The sequence below is a fragment of the Anthonomus grandis genome, chromosome 8 (genome assembly GCF_022605725.1).
Source record: "Anthonomus grandis grandis chromosome 8, icAntGran1.3, whole genome shotgun sequence".
NCBI classification, from domain to species: domain Eukaryota; kingdom Metazoa; phylum Arthropoda; class Insecta; order Coleoptera; family Curculionidae; genus Anthonomus; species Anthonomus grandis.
The window spans coordinates 8,263,347-8,278,683 of NC_065553.1; the positions used below are offsets into that span (position 1 = coordinate 8,263,347).

Genomic DNA, 15,337 nt, shown 5'->3' on the forward strand with positions numbered 1-15,337 from the left:
ATAAATAACTAAAATGCCTTCATTCCATTCACACCGCACTCAATACTATAAAATGAAAAAGTAGCGTAAGAGAAAGACTTTCCTATACTTATTATTTTTTTAATATTGTTATCTTCAAAAAAGTGTATATTCATAGATCAAATTGTGAAATATTTTGCAAATTGTAGCTCCTCTCAGACCCAAAAGATTTTAATCAACGATTTTTCTCTCAGCCTCATAGGTTTTCCAAAAAAAAATTATTTTTAGATATATAAAACTATTTTTTTAGAGAACCATTATATATATTACCAACTAGTGACTCCTCGGACGAAGCTATTGAGGCGTTTTATGAGCAGCTGAATGCTACCATAAATGAACCTCCTAAAAATGAGATTCTCGTTGTTACTGGAGACATGAATGCTAAAATTGGCAAAACAAAAGATATAGATGAACAACTCAAAGGAATAATTGGTTTGTTCGGCTTAGGGACAAGAAACGAACGAGGTGAACGAATGCTTCAATTCTGCCAAGAACAAAATCTCACTATCGCAAACCCATTATTTGCATATTTTAAAAGACGCCTATACACATGGACATCACCAGGAGATAGATACAGAAATCAAATTGACTACATTATGGTCAGATCTCGCTGGAAATCCTCCGTCGTTAACTGCAAGACGTACCCTGGAGCTGTCTCTGGTTCAGATCATAATTTATTACTAATGAAGTTCAGGCTCCGTCTAAAAAGAATCTACCACCAACGCAACAGGATTAACATGACGGAAACAGCCAAACGGCAATTTTTAGAAAAAATGCAAAACAAATTGGAGGCCGAAAAACATGACATAATGAATAAACAAGACCCAGACCAAGAATGGGAAGCATTGAGAAAATAGAAATAATTAACAAACGAAAAGAAATGAAAAGGAAGGGCACCCTAACGATAGAAGACTGCGACCTGTACAAGAGGTTAAATCAAAAGATACAGAGACAATGCAGACAGGATAAAAACAACTACATTAAAAAAATATGCAGGGATATAGAGGAACATCAACTCACCCATGACACCAGAGACTTGTATCAAAAAGTAAGGGAAATAACACGCAAATTCAAACCAAAGCCTTTCACAATTGAAGACAAGGACGGAAAGATAGTATGGGAAGATGAAAAAGTGATCGAACGATGGAGACAATATTGTGAGGAATTATACACCGAAGAAACCAAAATAGCGATTTAACAACAGAAAGAAAACACACAATGAATGAATGAAATTAAAGAAGCTATAAAAAACCTAAAGCTAAACAAATCCCCAGGAACAGACGGAGTTCGTGCTGAGCTCATAAAAGTACTAGGAAACCCGGGAACCAAAATCCTACATGATATATGTAATAAGATCTGGCAAAGTGGTCAATGTCCTAAAGACTGGACAACGTCTGCATTTATACCTATTCACAAAAAGGGATCCACCAAAAAATGCGAAAATTATCGAAAGATATCTCTAATCACACATGCCAGCAAAATCCTGCTTAAAATAATAGATAGACGATTGCAAAACTACTTAGAGAGTCAAATCCCCCCAGAACAAGCAGGCTTCGTTAAGGGAAGAGGGACAAGGGACCAAATATTCAACATCCGCCAATTAATCGAGAAAGCCCGGGAGTTCAATACCCCCATGCTCTTGTGCTTTATAGATTACAAAAAGGCTTTCGACTGTGTTCGATGGAGTAGTCTCTGGAACGTATTGAAAGAAATGGGAGTCCCTCCGCATTTCATATCTCTAATAACCAACCTATATGAAAATAACAATGCCATAGTTAGTCTCGACAATAAAACATCAAACATTTTCAAAGTACATAGAGGCGTCCGTCAAGGATGTAAGTCCGAGACTCTTTAATGCCTACGGTGAATTCATAATGAGACGAGCCCTGGAAAATTTTGAAGGAGGTGTGTCAATCAATGGTAGAAAGATATGTAATCTCAGATACGCGAACGACACTACCCTAATAACAAGAGATGAAGATGAGATGGTTACACTTATTGATCAGGTCGCTAATGAAATCCGAGCTCTAGGCCTCGAAATAAATCTAGACAAGACCAAGTTAATGGTCATTGACAGGAGTAACACCATACAGTTAAGAAATCTGCAAAATAGAATTGAAGTAGTATGAATTCATCTACTTAAGGTCCCTAATAAACAGCAAGGGAGGGTGTGAAACAGAAATACGAAGGCGGATAGCATTAGCGAGGACAGCAATGTCAAACTTATCCAAGATATGGAAAGACAGATCCATAACCAGAAACACGAAAAGAGCCCTGGTAAACACCCTAGTGTTTTCGATATTTTCGTATGGTTCCGAATCCTGGACAATAAAGTCGAGCGACAGGCACCGAATAGATGCTTTTGAAATGTGGGGCTGGCGGAGGATGCTTCGCATACCCTGGACTGCACACGGGACCAATGTGTCGATATTAAACGAATTAGGAATCACCGATCGATTGTCCTCCAGCTGCCGACGCCGCATTCTGGGTTACTTCGGACACATCACCAGGAGAGACCAAGACAATCTAGAAAAACTTATCGTGCAGGGCAAAGTAGAAGGTAAAAGATCAAGAGGAAGATCCCCACCACGGTGGATAGACCAAATTAAAGAAATTACAGGGCAAGCCTTGCAGACAAATATAAGAGTAGCAGAAGATCGACAACAGTGGAGACAATCGACCCATCACTGTTCATAGACATGACGTCACAACTCTTCAGGAATGAAGATATGACTAAGAAGAAGAGCAGCGGCGTACATTTGACTATGTACTAAAAAAAAATAAAAATACACACTTATTGAAGAAATAATCTAGCAAGTATCTTACCATTTTGAAAGCTAGATTAGATACGCCAACTTTTAAAATCACTTGCCAAACAGTTAAGTAATTTTCTTTTCCCCAGAACAGTTAGTTAAATTTGGGAAATATTGGTCAAAAGACATAATTTTCAACACAAGTTGCGCAAAAATCTTTGTATGTAAATTTTGTAAAAATGTGAACAGTTTTGTAATTTATCGCGGGTTATTCAGGGTTACATTAAAATAAAAATTGTTATGAAATTTAAAAATTTGTAGCCACAGTACTAAAAAGATCAACAGGGCATGTCAATTTTTTTCGGTTTTTCTATGAATGCCTATAATTTTAAAAGTACTCAAGATAGTATTTTTTGTGAATCCCTGAGCACCTAGTCTATTGCCCTTTTTCAGCTTATCTTTTTTTTTGAAAATGTCTGTAAACTTGACAAGAGAATCGCTGAATATGTTTGTAAACAAAACACCGCCCCTTGCCCCTGTGCACATGTTGAACTCAAATAAAGTTGTTGTTTACTAATTTTAGCCTTCCAAACAAAAGAATAAACTATTTACCTTTTTTTACATATTTATTTATACAACATATATATATACAACATTTATTATTGTCGAAAGTATATAGGAGAAATAGATGTACAAAAAAGTAACAAATACAACAATAATTATTCTAATGTAAAAAATAATATTTAAATAATTTAAAGTGACATTTTTTTTTGTTTAATTTGCTCTAACTTATTTTAACACTAAAAGTAGAATTACAATAAAGTATAATAGGTATCGAAAATATATTATATACTATCCTAATCTTATATAAAATTACAGTAAAAGTAATCTAAAAAGTTGTAGATAAAGGGAAGAATGGGAAGAAAGCATATTTAATAATATAGAATACATCTAGGCATAAAGAGAAAATATATACCAGGCCTCGCAGTAAATCCTTTATATTTTGGCATATTTTAATTAAAAAACAAAAATACCTGCTATTCTACTGATATATAAATCTTTTTTATTACTCGGACTATTCTATGTCATATGTCTAAAATAATATGCGTTTTATATGATACAGTTTTGATTTTTTAAATCTTAACTATCACCATTTTTCATACATCACACTAGTTCGTTACATTGTATTTCTATCTAAGTATATAATAGTATAGTAACAGTTTAAAGAGGTATGTTCATAGTAAAAGAGATGAAATACTAAAAAGGAATAAATTCTGCAAATTAATTGCATACCTCTTAATAGAGGCCTCAAACTTGTGTTTTAAATGTTAGACGCTTTGAAAATGTTTGTTCCTGTTTATTTGAATTATTCGTTATGGCCTCTATATTGTCTTAACATTTGATATTCAACCCTGTATATTCTAATAGGACTATGTAAACAATTTGGCCCAGAAGTCTATATAAAAAGTTGTAGAGGAAAGTTAAAAAACAGTTGTAGAAACGTTGGCCCTCAAGTTACACTGAATTTGATTTTTTCACTTATAGTTTAATTTTAAATATTTTTAAAAATGATTTTCACAAGGGAAAATTAACTTATTAAGAGGCTTATAAAATATGTAGGTTTTCGCAGTTCTTGAACTTGGAATCTTCTTTGCCGAAAAGCCACGTGAACATTTGTCGGGCCTTCATACTGGCTTTGATCACTCCTCTGCTCTTGTACCTAAAAAGTAAAAAGGTAAATTTTTACTATAAATCACATATTCACATTGGTCTAATATTTAAATTAAATTTTTAAAGTGGCTTTATAAATTTGAAAATGATCTAAAAAGTGGATGGTAATTAAATGTTTTTGAAACAATTACTACGTATTGAAAATCTCTGTGTATGCCACTATTTTGATGTGAGTATTATATGAATGCAGCTATGCACTTATTGAGCACTTATTATCATTAGCAATGAATAAACTAAATATACTGCTCAAAGTACGTTTGCCTAAGTTGAGCGATACAATTTTATATAGAAAACAACTTACCATTGTGGACTATGCCCATGTTCATCATAGTTCAATACTTTCAGTCTAATTTGCGTTAAAATTCCCACCAGCAATTCATCTACATTGTGATTAATGCCAACTGATATTTCGATGAACTTCGCTCTCGTGGTGCAGGCTAAGCATTTACCATCTAAAATTAAAAAAAAAAAGGCTTTTGTTAACATTAGAATAAAGATAAAATTACAAGAGACCTTCTCTTTGTTAAATGTTAATCATTGCTAGGGTATTCAAAATTAGTAAATTTTTTGCCATCGTCGAAAACAAGCCAGTTTTACCCTATTTGCACGAAAATTTCCCGTTCGGTGAGTTCTTTGTTTCTATAAATTAAAAGGGCACATTTTGGGTACATCTATCCGCCTCGAAAGGGTATAGTTTTAATTAGGAACAACCCTATTTTGCTTTTTCCTGTTTTATCAGAGGCTTGAAAATATAAACCTTTATTTTATTTACGGAGGACCTTTATTTTATTACGAAGTCAAAAATGTATAGTTGACATTAAGTAGAATATAATTTATATTATAAATATAATAAAAAACGGTTCTATGGAAAAATGTTGTAGTCTCCCAATTCTATAAATGTCGTGGCATTTCTTAAATTCGAAAGAGATTCTTTGCATTGTCTCCGAGAGAAACCAAGCACCTATATAATAATGTTATAGATAAAAGAGCGCGACTCGGTTCTATTTTTAGCGGGAAAAAGCTGAAACCTATGTGTACATATGGGCAAATAGCAATTTCAAATAGCTGAGGGCTGATTGTGTCTACTTGAAACAGTTCAAAAGATACGAGTGTCTTGGTGCCAATGCACGACATGCCAATTCATGGATGCAATGTTTAATAATAATATAAGACAGGTCTTTCCAAAATGTCTTTAATAATACAACAATATTATTTTTTCTGCATTTAATATATAAAAGAATTATATTAGAATTATTTGTTCATCATCATTTTATATTCTTACTATAGTGCTTTTACAAAAAACTTAAACACGCTATTTATAAAAAGAATAATAATAATGACAAACTCAGGGAACCTAGAAAGTAGAGCAGTATTTAAATGATATTAGATTGACTTATGGCTTTTAAAAATGTAAAATCATTAACATCTTTAGAGGAAATATTGAAAATGGTAAAACTCAGCAAGGGATATAGAAGTTAGATAAATATGAGCTTTATAACTAGGGTACCAACATAAGGGTAACTCACTACCAGATTTTTTTGTAAAATAAAAACATTTGCCATTCCTGTTCTGACATACTCTTTTCTCAAAATTTATAATAATATATATTTAGCAGATAATACATTCATATATTATAACATTACAAAATAACAACTGCTTAACCGCTAAGAATACCCAATGCACAATGGTATTTTAAAAATACTGTGTATGCATTTCCTGTCTATCCAAATTAATTAATTAAAATAAAAACAATTTTTAAGAAAATAATATATAAACAAAAGTGATTCAAAAAATAAAGTAGAATTAAATTAAATTAGGGGAAAGAAAGGGAAAAAAACAGGAAGAAAAATAAACAGTACAATGTGTATCATAGTAACCAAGTGACCTTATCATCTAATATCCAGTCGTGGATTCTACTTTTAATTTTGTTATCGGGTTTATTTCTGAGTTCTACGGGAAGTTGATTATAGATTTTTGCTGAGGTACATGTTAAAGTCTTTTGACATTTAGTTTTTGTGGTCTTTTTTGTGGACTTAAAGCTTGTCTAGTGTTCTGATTGTGAGATATGAAATGCAAGTAGTGTGGATTCTTACATAGAAGCCTAACCACTGCTTTCAAGTAAATTTGATTTACTTGCAACAATCTAGCTTCTCTAAATAAAATATCCGAGGAATACAATTTTGGTTTGTTAAACATTACCAGCAGAACATATTTTTGGGTAATTATAAGAGGTTTCAGGATGGTCTTACTTGTTCCGCCCCTGCTGCTATGCAATATGCGTGCATACTATGCAATACTGCGCCTATGCTGTTATGCAATAGTTTATAATTGATTCAGCCAGAGCTTGATAAATAGTCGTAAGGGTCTTTTTTTACATAAATTGTCTTAATTGACGAAATTTATAAATAAGTTTCTGAACTCGAGTGGAAATATACTCAACATGGTGGTGCCACTTTAGATTTTTATCCAAAATAACACCTAAATATTTAACCTTGGTCTGCCTTTTTATTTGCTGGGTGCAAGAACATTCAGTTGTTTGCCAGTTGCAATTTCAGTTGTTGTTTAAACAGTGGTTTTCGATAAATCCGTGGTGGGAAGTTTTAAATGAACACCCTGTATATAGAGAACAATACGGGTCCAAGAACAGTTTCCTGAGGCACACCCCATATTCTACCAACCTAGGCAAACTGACACATCCATTTATTTTGGTGCTTTGTGTTCTTTGGTTAATGTAACTTTCAAACAGGCTGTAAGGGATCCCTCGAATCCCAATATTTTCCAGTTTTTTTAGCAGAATATCATGTGTCACAGTGTCGACCGCTTTGCTGACGTCCAGAAATATTGCCATGCACCTCTCGTCACAGTCGAAATACTTTCCTATCTGTCCTGCAATACAATTCATTTCTGTAAGAAAAAAATATTTTTTTTCTAAAAACTCGTTAAGCCTAAGTTTCATGCATTTCTCTATGATTTTGAAATTATTAATAATTTTTTTATCTCCCGATTTATGCAACGGGGTTACAGTGGCATATTTGAAAATTGAGGGAAAAATACCAGTCTCAAATACTAAATTTACAAGATGTAGAATTGGTTTAATAAGGTGTTTATGATACTTTTTTTTAAAAATAGTGCAGGTATTTCGTCAGCCCCGGATGCTGCATTAGTCTTAAGAGTGCTTATTCATTGAATTAATTCATTTTTCGTTATAGGTTTAAGATACACAAACGAGTTTTCACTTGGATTTTTTTTTTGGTTTAAGCTGGCCAAATAGGAATTTTAAAGCATCTGCAATATTATCATCTCCCGCAATTTCACCACCGCAGCTGTTGTCAATTACAGCTGCATATTCGCAGACCGATTATGTTCTTTCGTTTGTTGCTTCTTTGACCACCTTCCAGACCTGTTTTAGGTTATGTTTATTTTCCGCGAGTTTGTTAGAGAAATAATAATTTTTTGTAATGTTAATTAATATTGACAGGTTATTACGATAGTCTTTAAAGGTTTTATTAGTCTTAAGTATAGCACTTTTTTAATTTGTCTCTCGTTCTAATAGATTTAATTATACCGAGAGTGATCCAGGGTTTTAATTTACGACCTTTACATTTAATATGCTGCTGGCTTTTCGAAAATTATTTTAATTGATGTTACGAAATTAGTAGCACATTTATCAGAATCATTGGAATTAAATATTTGTTCCCACGTTTCATTCTCCAAAGCCCTTTCTATTTGATCATAGTCGATTTTTTTCACACTTGTATTTTTACTACATATAGATTCTCTTTGTAATTTTATACTAAGTAAAATTGGGTAATGATCTGATAAACCGCTATATATAACTTTGGAGCTCATGTTGGTCCATTCAGTGATCTTGACAAAGAAATGGTCCAAGCATGAAGATATTTGTCCATTTCTCTTCCTCGTCGGTTTATCAATCATGGAGTTAAAACCATTCTGATGCATTATATTTAAATAATTCACCACATTTGTATCATGCAAACTCAAAATATTGAAGTTTATGTCTCCTACAAAAATTTCTAGTTTTTGACTCGTGATTTTTTTCAGAATAGAGTGAGTTTAAGTCCTGCAAAAAATCTTGTTTATCTGTTGAGGGTAGTCTATAAATACCAGTTAAACCTATAGTCGCTTTTGATTTGCTAATTAGTATTCTTAGAAATTTATTACTACCGACATTAATGATGCTATATTCTTGCAGTAAATCGTTTTTGACGTATAGAATAAACCCATCGCTCTGATTTATTTGACTTTCATTGTAAATTATATTGATACCATTAATGTTAAAATAGAGTTGATAAAAACAGACCACTTGTGGAAGTCACCACCCTATAATAATAATAATAATAATAATCAAGTATTGCTAGAATGATCTCTTTGATGAAGGTATTCAGAGGACTAATATTGGACACCTAAATAATAAGCAGATAAAACTTATGAGAAAGTATTTCATAAAATGGGATGCCAATAAGGTGTACACTTGTTCTTTGAAAAGATGAAAAGCAATTTATGAAAGTTGCCCCAATGAGATAGATCAGAATATAGAACAAGAAGCGTCGAAAGCGTGGCTGTTTAGTGGTGAGTTGTTGTCTAAAACGGAAAGTTTTATAATAGCTATCGCAGTTTAAATTATTAATGCAAAAAACTCATCTGTGTATCTATTCAAAAATCTGAATATTCAACACCTTATAGCGGAATGCGGTGCTCTACCTCAAACTCATTAGTGGCACAGACACAATTACTATGACTATGCAGCCTACATATAATTAATAAAAAAACGTACACCTATTACAAATAAATATACACTTAAGCCATAACTGAGCGATGAAATAAGGAAAATGTGGAGGTTGCAGTAATTTGAGGTTTTACTGATGGTATTAAGATCATCGGTGTTATACCAAAAGTTTTATTGAAGACTTTCATGGTAAAGAAAGATGCCACACAAAAGCTGTTATACAGGGGGTTAGTTTGAACACTATCAATGCATCTCTGAAACTAAAAAAGCTAAAAAAGCGCAATTTGGTACAAATTTTTACAGGTTGAGGAAACTACAACCAGCATATTTTGGTAATAGGGTAAGTCACTCCACTACCACCCCGTTTGCGATACCTTAAACTAAGGGGTCTTTTAGAGTAGTATTCACCTGCACAAGAATTTTTCCTAAATTTTACACAGGGTCACATAAAGGTATAGGTTAAATAAAATAAACTCTGTTTTTATGAAGTGTTATTTTATTTAATTAGATGCTTAAAATGCAAGTGTAATCTATTTTCAAACTCATTTCTTACAGTTCTCTTGAAATAGATGCACATTTTGTAATAATCCGTCGCCGAAGATCATCGAGTGAAGACCCCAGAGGAAAAAGTCGAGGGGTGTTAGATCTGGTGATCTCGCCGGCCATTCCATTGGACCTCTTCTCCCAATCCACAGATCTGGAAACACCTTATGTAAAACGTCACTCGCAGGAAGAACATAGTGGGGTGGCACTCGATCTTCTTGACAATGTCACAAAATCATCGTTTAGGTTCCTCTTAGAATGTTAAAAATAAATTTAAAAAATATTATTTTTGCTTAGATTTTGGAGCATCTAATTAAATAAAATAGCACTTTATAAAACAGAGTTTATTTTATTTAACCTATACCATTCTTTGATCCTGTACAAAATTCTTATGCAGGTGAATAATAAAGACCTTTAATATAAAGTGTCAAAAAAAGTGTTAGTGCTATTTTGCTTTTGAATGACTCACCTTATAACCAAAATGTGGTGGTTGAAGTCCCCCTAGCTGTATAACATTCGTACCAAATTTTGCTTTTCTAACTTTTTTAGCTACAGAGATATTTGCATTGAAAGTTTTAAATTGACATGCAATTTATGGTGCCTGTCTGATCAATATTCAACATATCTGTCGTATCAAATATTCCATAAGAAATAAAAGAAAGAAAAACTGTTCCTAAAGAAACATTCTCTTTTAAGGTTCAACATAAAAACATTAATGCTATGTTCTCTGAATGATCTCTGCTATCAAAGATATCGAACTGATAACACTGATCGCGAAGTAATAAGAAATCAAGTCGAAGGTTGTCAATGTTTAAAGCGCTCTAATATAAATATTAATTTTATATTTAACAATAAATATATATTTGCTATCAATGAAAATTATGAGAGATTTTTTTTGCCAATACATCTTTTTCTTAAAAAAAAAAACATGAAAAGAAAACATATTTATGGCACTATAAAGAACACAAGGTTTTCATCATAATTTTTGGCAAAGGTGAATAGTCCCACAATCCGAAAAGACGAATGCGGCCCATTTATCATTTTGGCGTGCCGAAAACGATAACTAATCACATTTATCAATAAATTTTGCATGTTCCTGTATATGGGACTAGAAACAACATTTAGGTAGCATGAGATACGAAAAAATTTGCATGTTGGCTTTATTGACACACACTTAATATGCATGCCAAGCCTTATGCGAAAATTATATTTGAGATACAATATTCGTGGTAAAACCGTGTTATGTTGGTAAAATACTAAGAGTATTTTTCAGACTTGACAATATATTACTGTGGTTTATTTTGGTCAAATTATTAGAAAGGATTGATTCGTCTTTAGAGCATTTATCAAATCTCAGAAGTTCTCAGAGGATCCCAACAGATAGGAATGCCTGGTACAGTAAATCTTTTCTTTAAGAGATTCTGTTGTTCAGGAATACGTCTATTTTTTCTGGATCACAAGCCACAGATCTACTGTTCCAGGCATTCTATATTCCCAAAACGTCTCTTAAAGGATTCTGAAGAATACATCGCTTTTTTCAGGCATTCTTTTCTTCCTCAGGAGTTCTTAGTATTTTATGAATTTTCTAGGAATACTTTTATATATTTGTTCTTATCTCACTGCTCTGTTTCTTTCTTCAGGAAAAGCCCAATAGATTTGAATACATGAACGAGTAGTTCTATTCTTCCTGGTATTCTACTATTCTCCAGGTCTTTCCAAGAAGTCCCTGTCCAAGGATTCTAAACAATATATCTCTACTTGCAGATATTCTGTTTTTCTTCCCCAGGAGTTATTAAGATTTTCTGAATCCCCAAGAATCAATTTTTAAATGGGACTCAAAATGTCAAACTTTTTAAAATTCCTCAGACCTTTAAAATTTTAATTAAATACATGTGTGCACAACATTACTACAACCAGAAATTTTGTCTGAAATCACCCACTTATTCTTACTGTGATGATGTGCTATTATTATTAGATTAAGGTAGACAGTAGAGCCTTAATTTCAGCAGATTTTTAATAATAAACATTAGAGCTATGGTACATGCTATTTAAATTCTCTTTTTAAGTGATGCGTGGCGAATAAAGTGACCTTACATATAATCACACTCTCTTAACACACCTCTTGTTGTAAAATCTGAGATTTCTTATTTTAGAGTATGTATTTATTTTTGACTGATTTTTTTTAATATCAACTTTTAAGTTTGTTCTCTTATCCAATTCATTGGGAAACAATGCTCTGTTGTCAAGTTTATGTCCAACATATTGAGATATAATATGTTTTTAATACTGATGACATTTCAGTCTGATTATTAAAGAGAGAAGTGTGTTTTTGGATTAAAAGCTGTTTACATTTAAACCTTCAGGAAACAAACAGACTTCAAATCGAGAGGTACTTGCTTCATCAGATGCTGCTATTGACTGTTCACAGCTATTGGCCTTGATTAGGTTGAGGATTTCCACTGAAAATAGATAATGTGACAGTATCACCTTTCATAGGACTAATTATACCTTACTTCTGCTATCCAAAAAGTCGTATATTTATAAAAGATTTAAAAGATGTTATGCTACCGTAAAAAAATTATAATTTTGTAGTAGATATTTTGACTTCTATGTTATCAGTTTATGAATAATTTGCTGTAAATAAAAACTAAAAACTAGATAAATAGGCATTTCAAAAGATGATTTTCATAAATTGCAAATTTTTAAAACTTTTAATTCCTTAGTTTCCTAATTTTTATGGACATTGGATTTTCCTTCTGTATCTTTAATATTCCTAAGATGTTAATCCTTTCTGGACTTGGAGTTCAGTCTATAACTATTTGTTTTTTCTTTACCATATAATAAGGTGAACCTCTCGAAATATGTAGAATACTTAAGACCTTTTGAGTAAACAAGAAGTGAAGCTCTTCTCCTTTTGAGCTTCTCTTACTTATTTCTTTTTCCTTCAGAAAGGGTCCAATAAATTCGAATACCTTTACAAAATTGTACTGTTCGGGAATAGATCCACTGTTTCTGTATATATATCGGAAGAACATCAGTACTCTTCAAGGTCTTACCAAGAAGTTTCTAAAGAACATTTTAATTCTTCCAGATATTCTTTTTTCCCCAAGAATTCATAATGTTTTCTGAATCCGCTAGGAATCCTTTTACATATTTGCTCTTCTCTTACTGCTTTGTTCTTCCTTCAGGAACATCCCAATAGATACGAATACATAAAGATTAGTTTATTCTTCCAGGCATTCAACTGTTTAAGAATTTACCTATTGTTTCTCACTTAAAAATAAAAAACTTCCATTATAAAATACTGTTTTTTAGGTAAAACCCACAAAAATAGGATAGAACTAAACAGCAAGAATATCAAAAAGATTAAATTAGCAAAAATCAAACTGAAGAACGAAGGAACTGATTGCCGGAATGGCTAAAAATTCGTTCAGAGCTTCTATAGATATGAATGAGGTTTCCTCAACAAATACTAACATTTTCGAAGCATTAAAACGCGTTTTTTGGCCGAGTATTTCGAAAGAAACGTTTTTTATAAAAAGAAAAATTGTCAAAGCCATTAAAGTTTGCTTGGTCGGGTGGAACATAGAGAAAGAGAGTCATGGAACAATATAGTGTCTTTTTTTTCTAATTAGTTGTTAAATTATGAGATATTAAACTGTTTTACCTTGGGTCGAAACAGCTCGACTCCTCGCCAAGTCAATTTTGTTGGCCACCAAAATAGCAGGTCGGTTCCTCAGGAGATCCATGTCATGCAATTTATTCAGCTCTGCTTCCGCTTTCAGGAAACTAGCCTTGTCCACCACCGAGTATAATACTACAAAAGCGTCTGGTGGATTTACCCTGTCTATTTCCTAAAAAAAGCAAGGTATCCATTTATTTTATCACGTCTAAAGTATTTAGTAAGTGTATAAATGTTTATAGATAAAACTTTTTTTTTTAAATAAAAAAAATTGACATGAATTAAAGTGAAAAGAATTTGATCCAGATTTACTTATTAATTAGTAAAATAATTATCATCGCTATGTAAACCATAACGTAAACCTGATTCTTTTTGTCACAGAATTATTAGTTTCTTAGAATCGTTAGGTTTTAGGACAATTAGGTACGACACTACTTTTGCTTAATTAGTCCGTTTATTTATACAAGGTGAGTAGCTAATATTGCACGAAAATTTAAGGGAGTATTCTTTGGGTCAATTTTGGTGAATTTCCCATCATCATAATACGTGACACAAAAAACAAGTTAAAACAACAAATTTAAAAGATCAAGTTGTTTTTTAGGTCCAAGTACTCCTAAATAATGTAGCTGTCGGCACTTTTAAAAAAACATTTGAAGAACTGGATCTTAGCCACACAAGAGTTGATATTTCCAATCTAATTGAATGAGACAAAACCTGTGATATATTAGTATTTTACTTATTACTGTGAAGTGAAAAAAACAAAATAGAATAAAGAAATTTAAAGCTCCTTTTTCAAATGTTTACTGGAAATCTCTTATAGAACTTTAAAAGATCAAGATGTCAATAGAAAACTTCTGCAGGCAACTGAAGCTATCGATAAAGAACAGTTTCACACTAAATAAAACTTGAAAAGATTGCAAGATAAAGCGAAATGTCAGCAACTACGACAACAAGTAGTAACTTGGATAAATCCAGAACAATTTTATCCAAGGCAATTAAAATATCTGAAATTCCTAGAAAACATAACTTCAATCAACTACAAATTACTTGAAAGGTTTCGTTATTATTATTGTATTTTCTAGGAGGCTAAAGTAAAGATAAAGTAAAAAACTTTATAAGATTCTAATATTTAAGGAGCTGAATCCTAAGTAGATTTTAAAAAGGAAAGTTGAAATAAGTCCTAGACCATTTAACTTTTGAGCTGCAGCATTTTAAAGTTTTAATAAAAAGTTAGTTGCCCTGTCATAACTTTAGTCGATAAACCCACATATTTTTAACAAAATTGAAATAAGCACAGGCCCTCTTAGCATGAATAGTAATTTTCTTATTTAAAAAATTACTTTTCATTCTCTCCAGAGCCATTTTATATCCCACTGCTTTATCTTATTATAAAAATTAATTTTTATTCTTGTTCTAAATGACACTGTATATTCTCTATTTAGAAATCCACGAATATTGAAAATCGCGGATCAATGCGTTTGTTAGGTCTAAATTAAAACAATCGAAAATAGTTTATTTAACTACTTTAACTAATTTATTTAAACACTTCACTACGAACACACGATCACTCACGACTACTAGAGATATTTATTTTTATTGTTTTTATTTACCACTGTTCAAACTTCGCGCCAATATTCCGAAATTTACTTCACTGAACTGACAACCATCGGCGATGCGGCTCCTTATATACTCGGCAGTACGCTGTTCCGGAAGATTCCCCCTTAACCTTCGAGATGTCGTGCGGTGTATCACTTGTGTCATTCCGAAAATGAAGGAGAATCGGCTGGTTTCTCGGTATTTACAATATCGTTACAATATTACTAGCATTCCAAAACTGTATTATATTACTATATAAAAAAACAC

At 32.2% G+C, this 15,337-nt stretch overlaps 1 protein-coding gene across 2 annotated transcripts in view; it reads right to left on the reverse strand.

Moving 5' to 3' along the window:
• Positions 1–3,537: 3,537 nt before the first annotated feature.
• LOC126739700 (GTP-binding protein REM 1) overlaps positions 3,538–15,337 on the reverse strand; it is an 88,789-nt gene continuing 76,989 nt past the window's right edge. The window contains exons 5-7 of one of the 2 annotated variants that reach the window (XM_050445493.1): positions 13,460–13,646; positions 4,804–4,954; positions 3,538–4,491 (exon numbers count right to left, since the gene is read on the reverse strand). In XM_050445493.1, coding sequence (XP_050301450.1) covers positions 4,377–4,491; positions 4,804–4,954; positions 13,460–13,646 — 453 coding nt within the window. In that variant the 3' untranslated portion in view covers positions 3,538–4,376. The remainder of the gene's footprint in view (positions 4,492–4,803; positions 4,955–13,459; positions 13,647–15,337) is intronic. The other variant, XM_050445492.1, reaches the window with a different exon arrangement.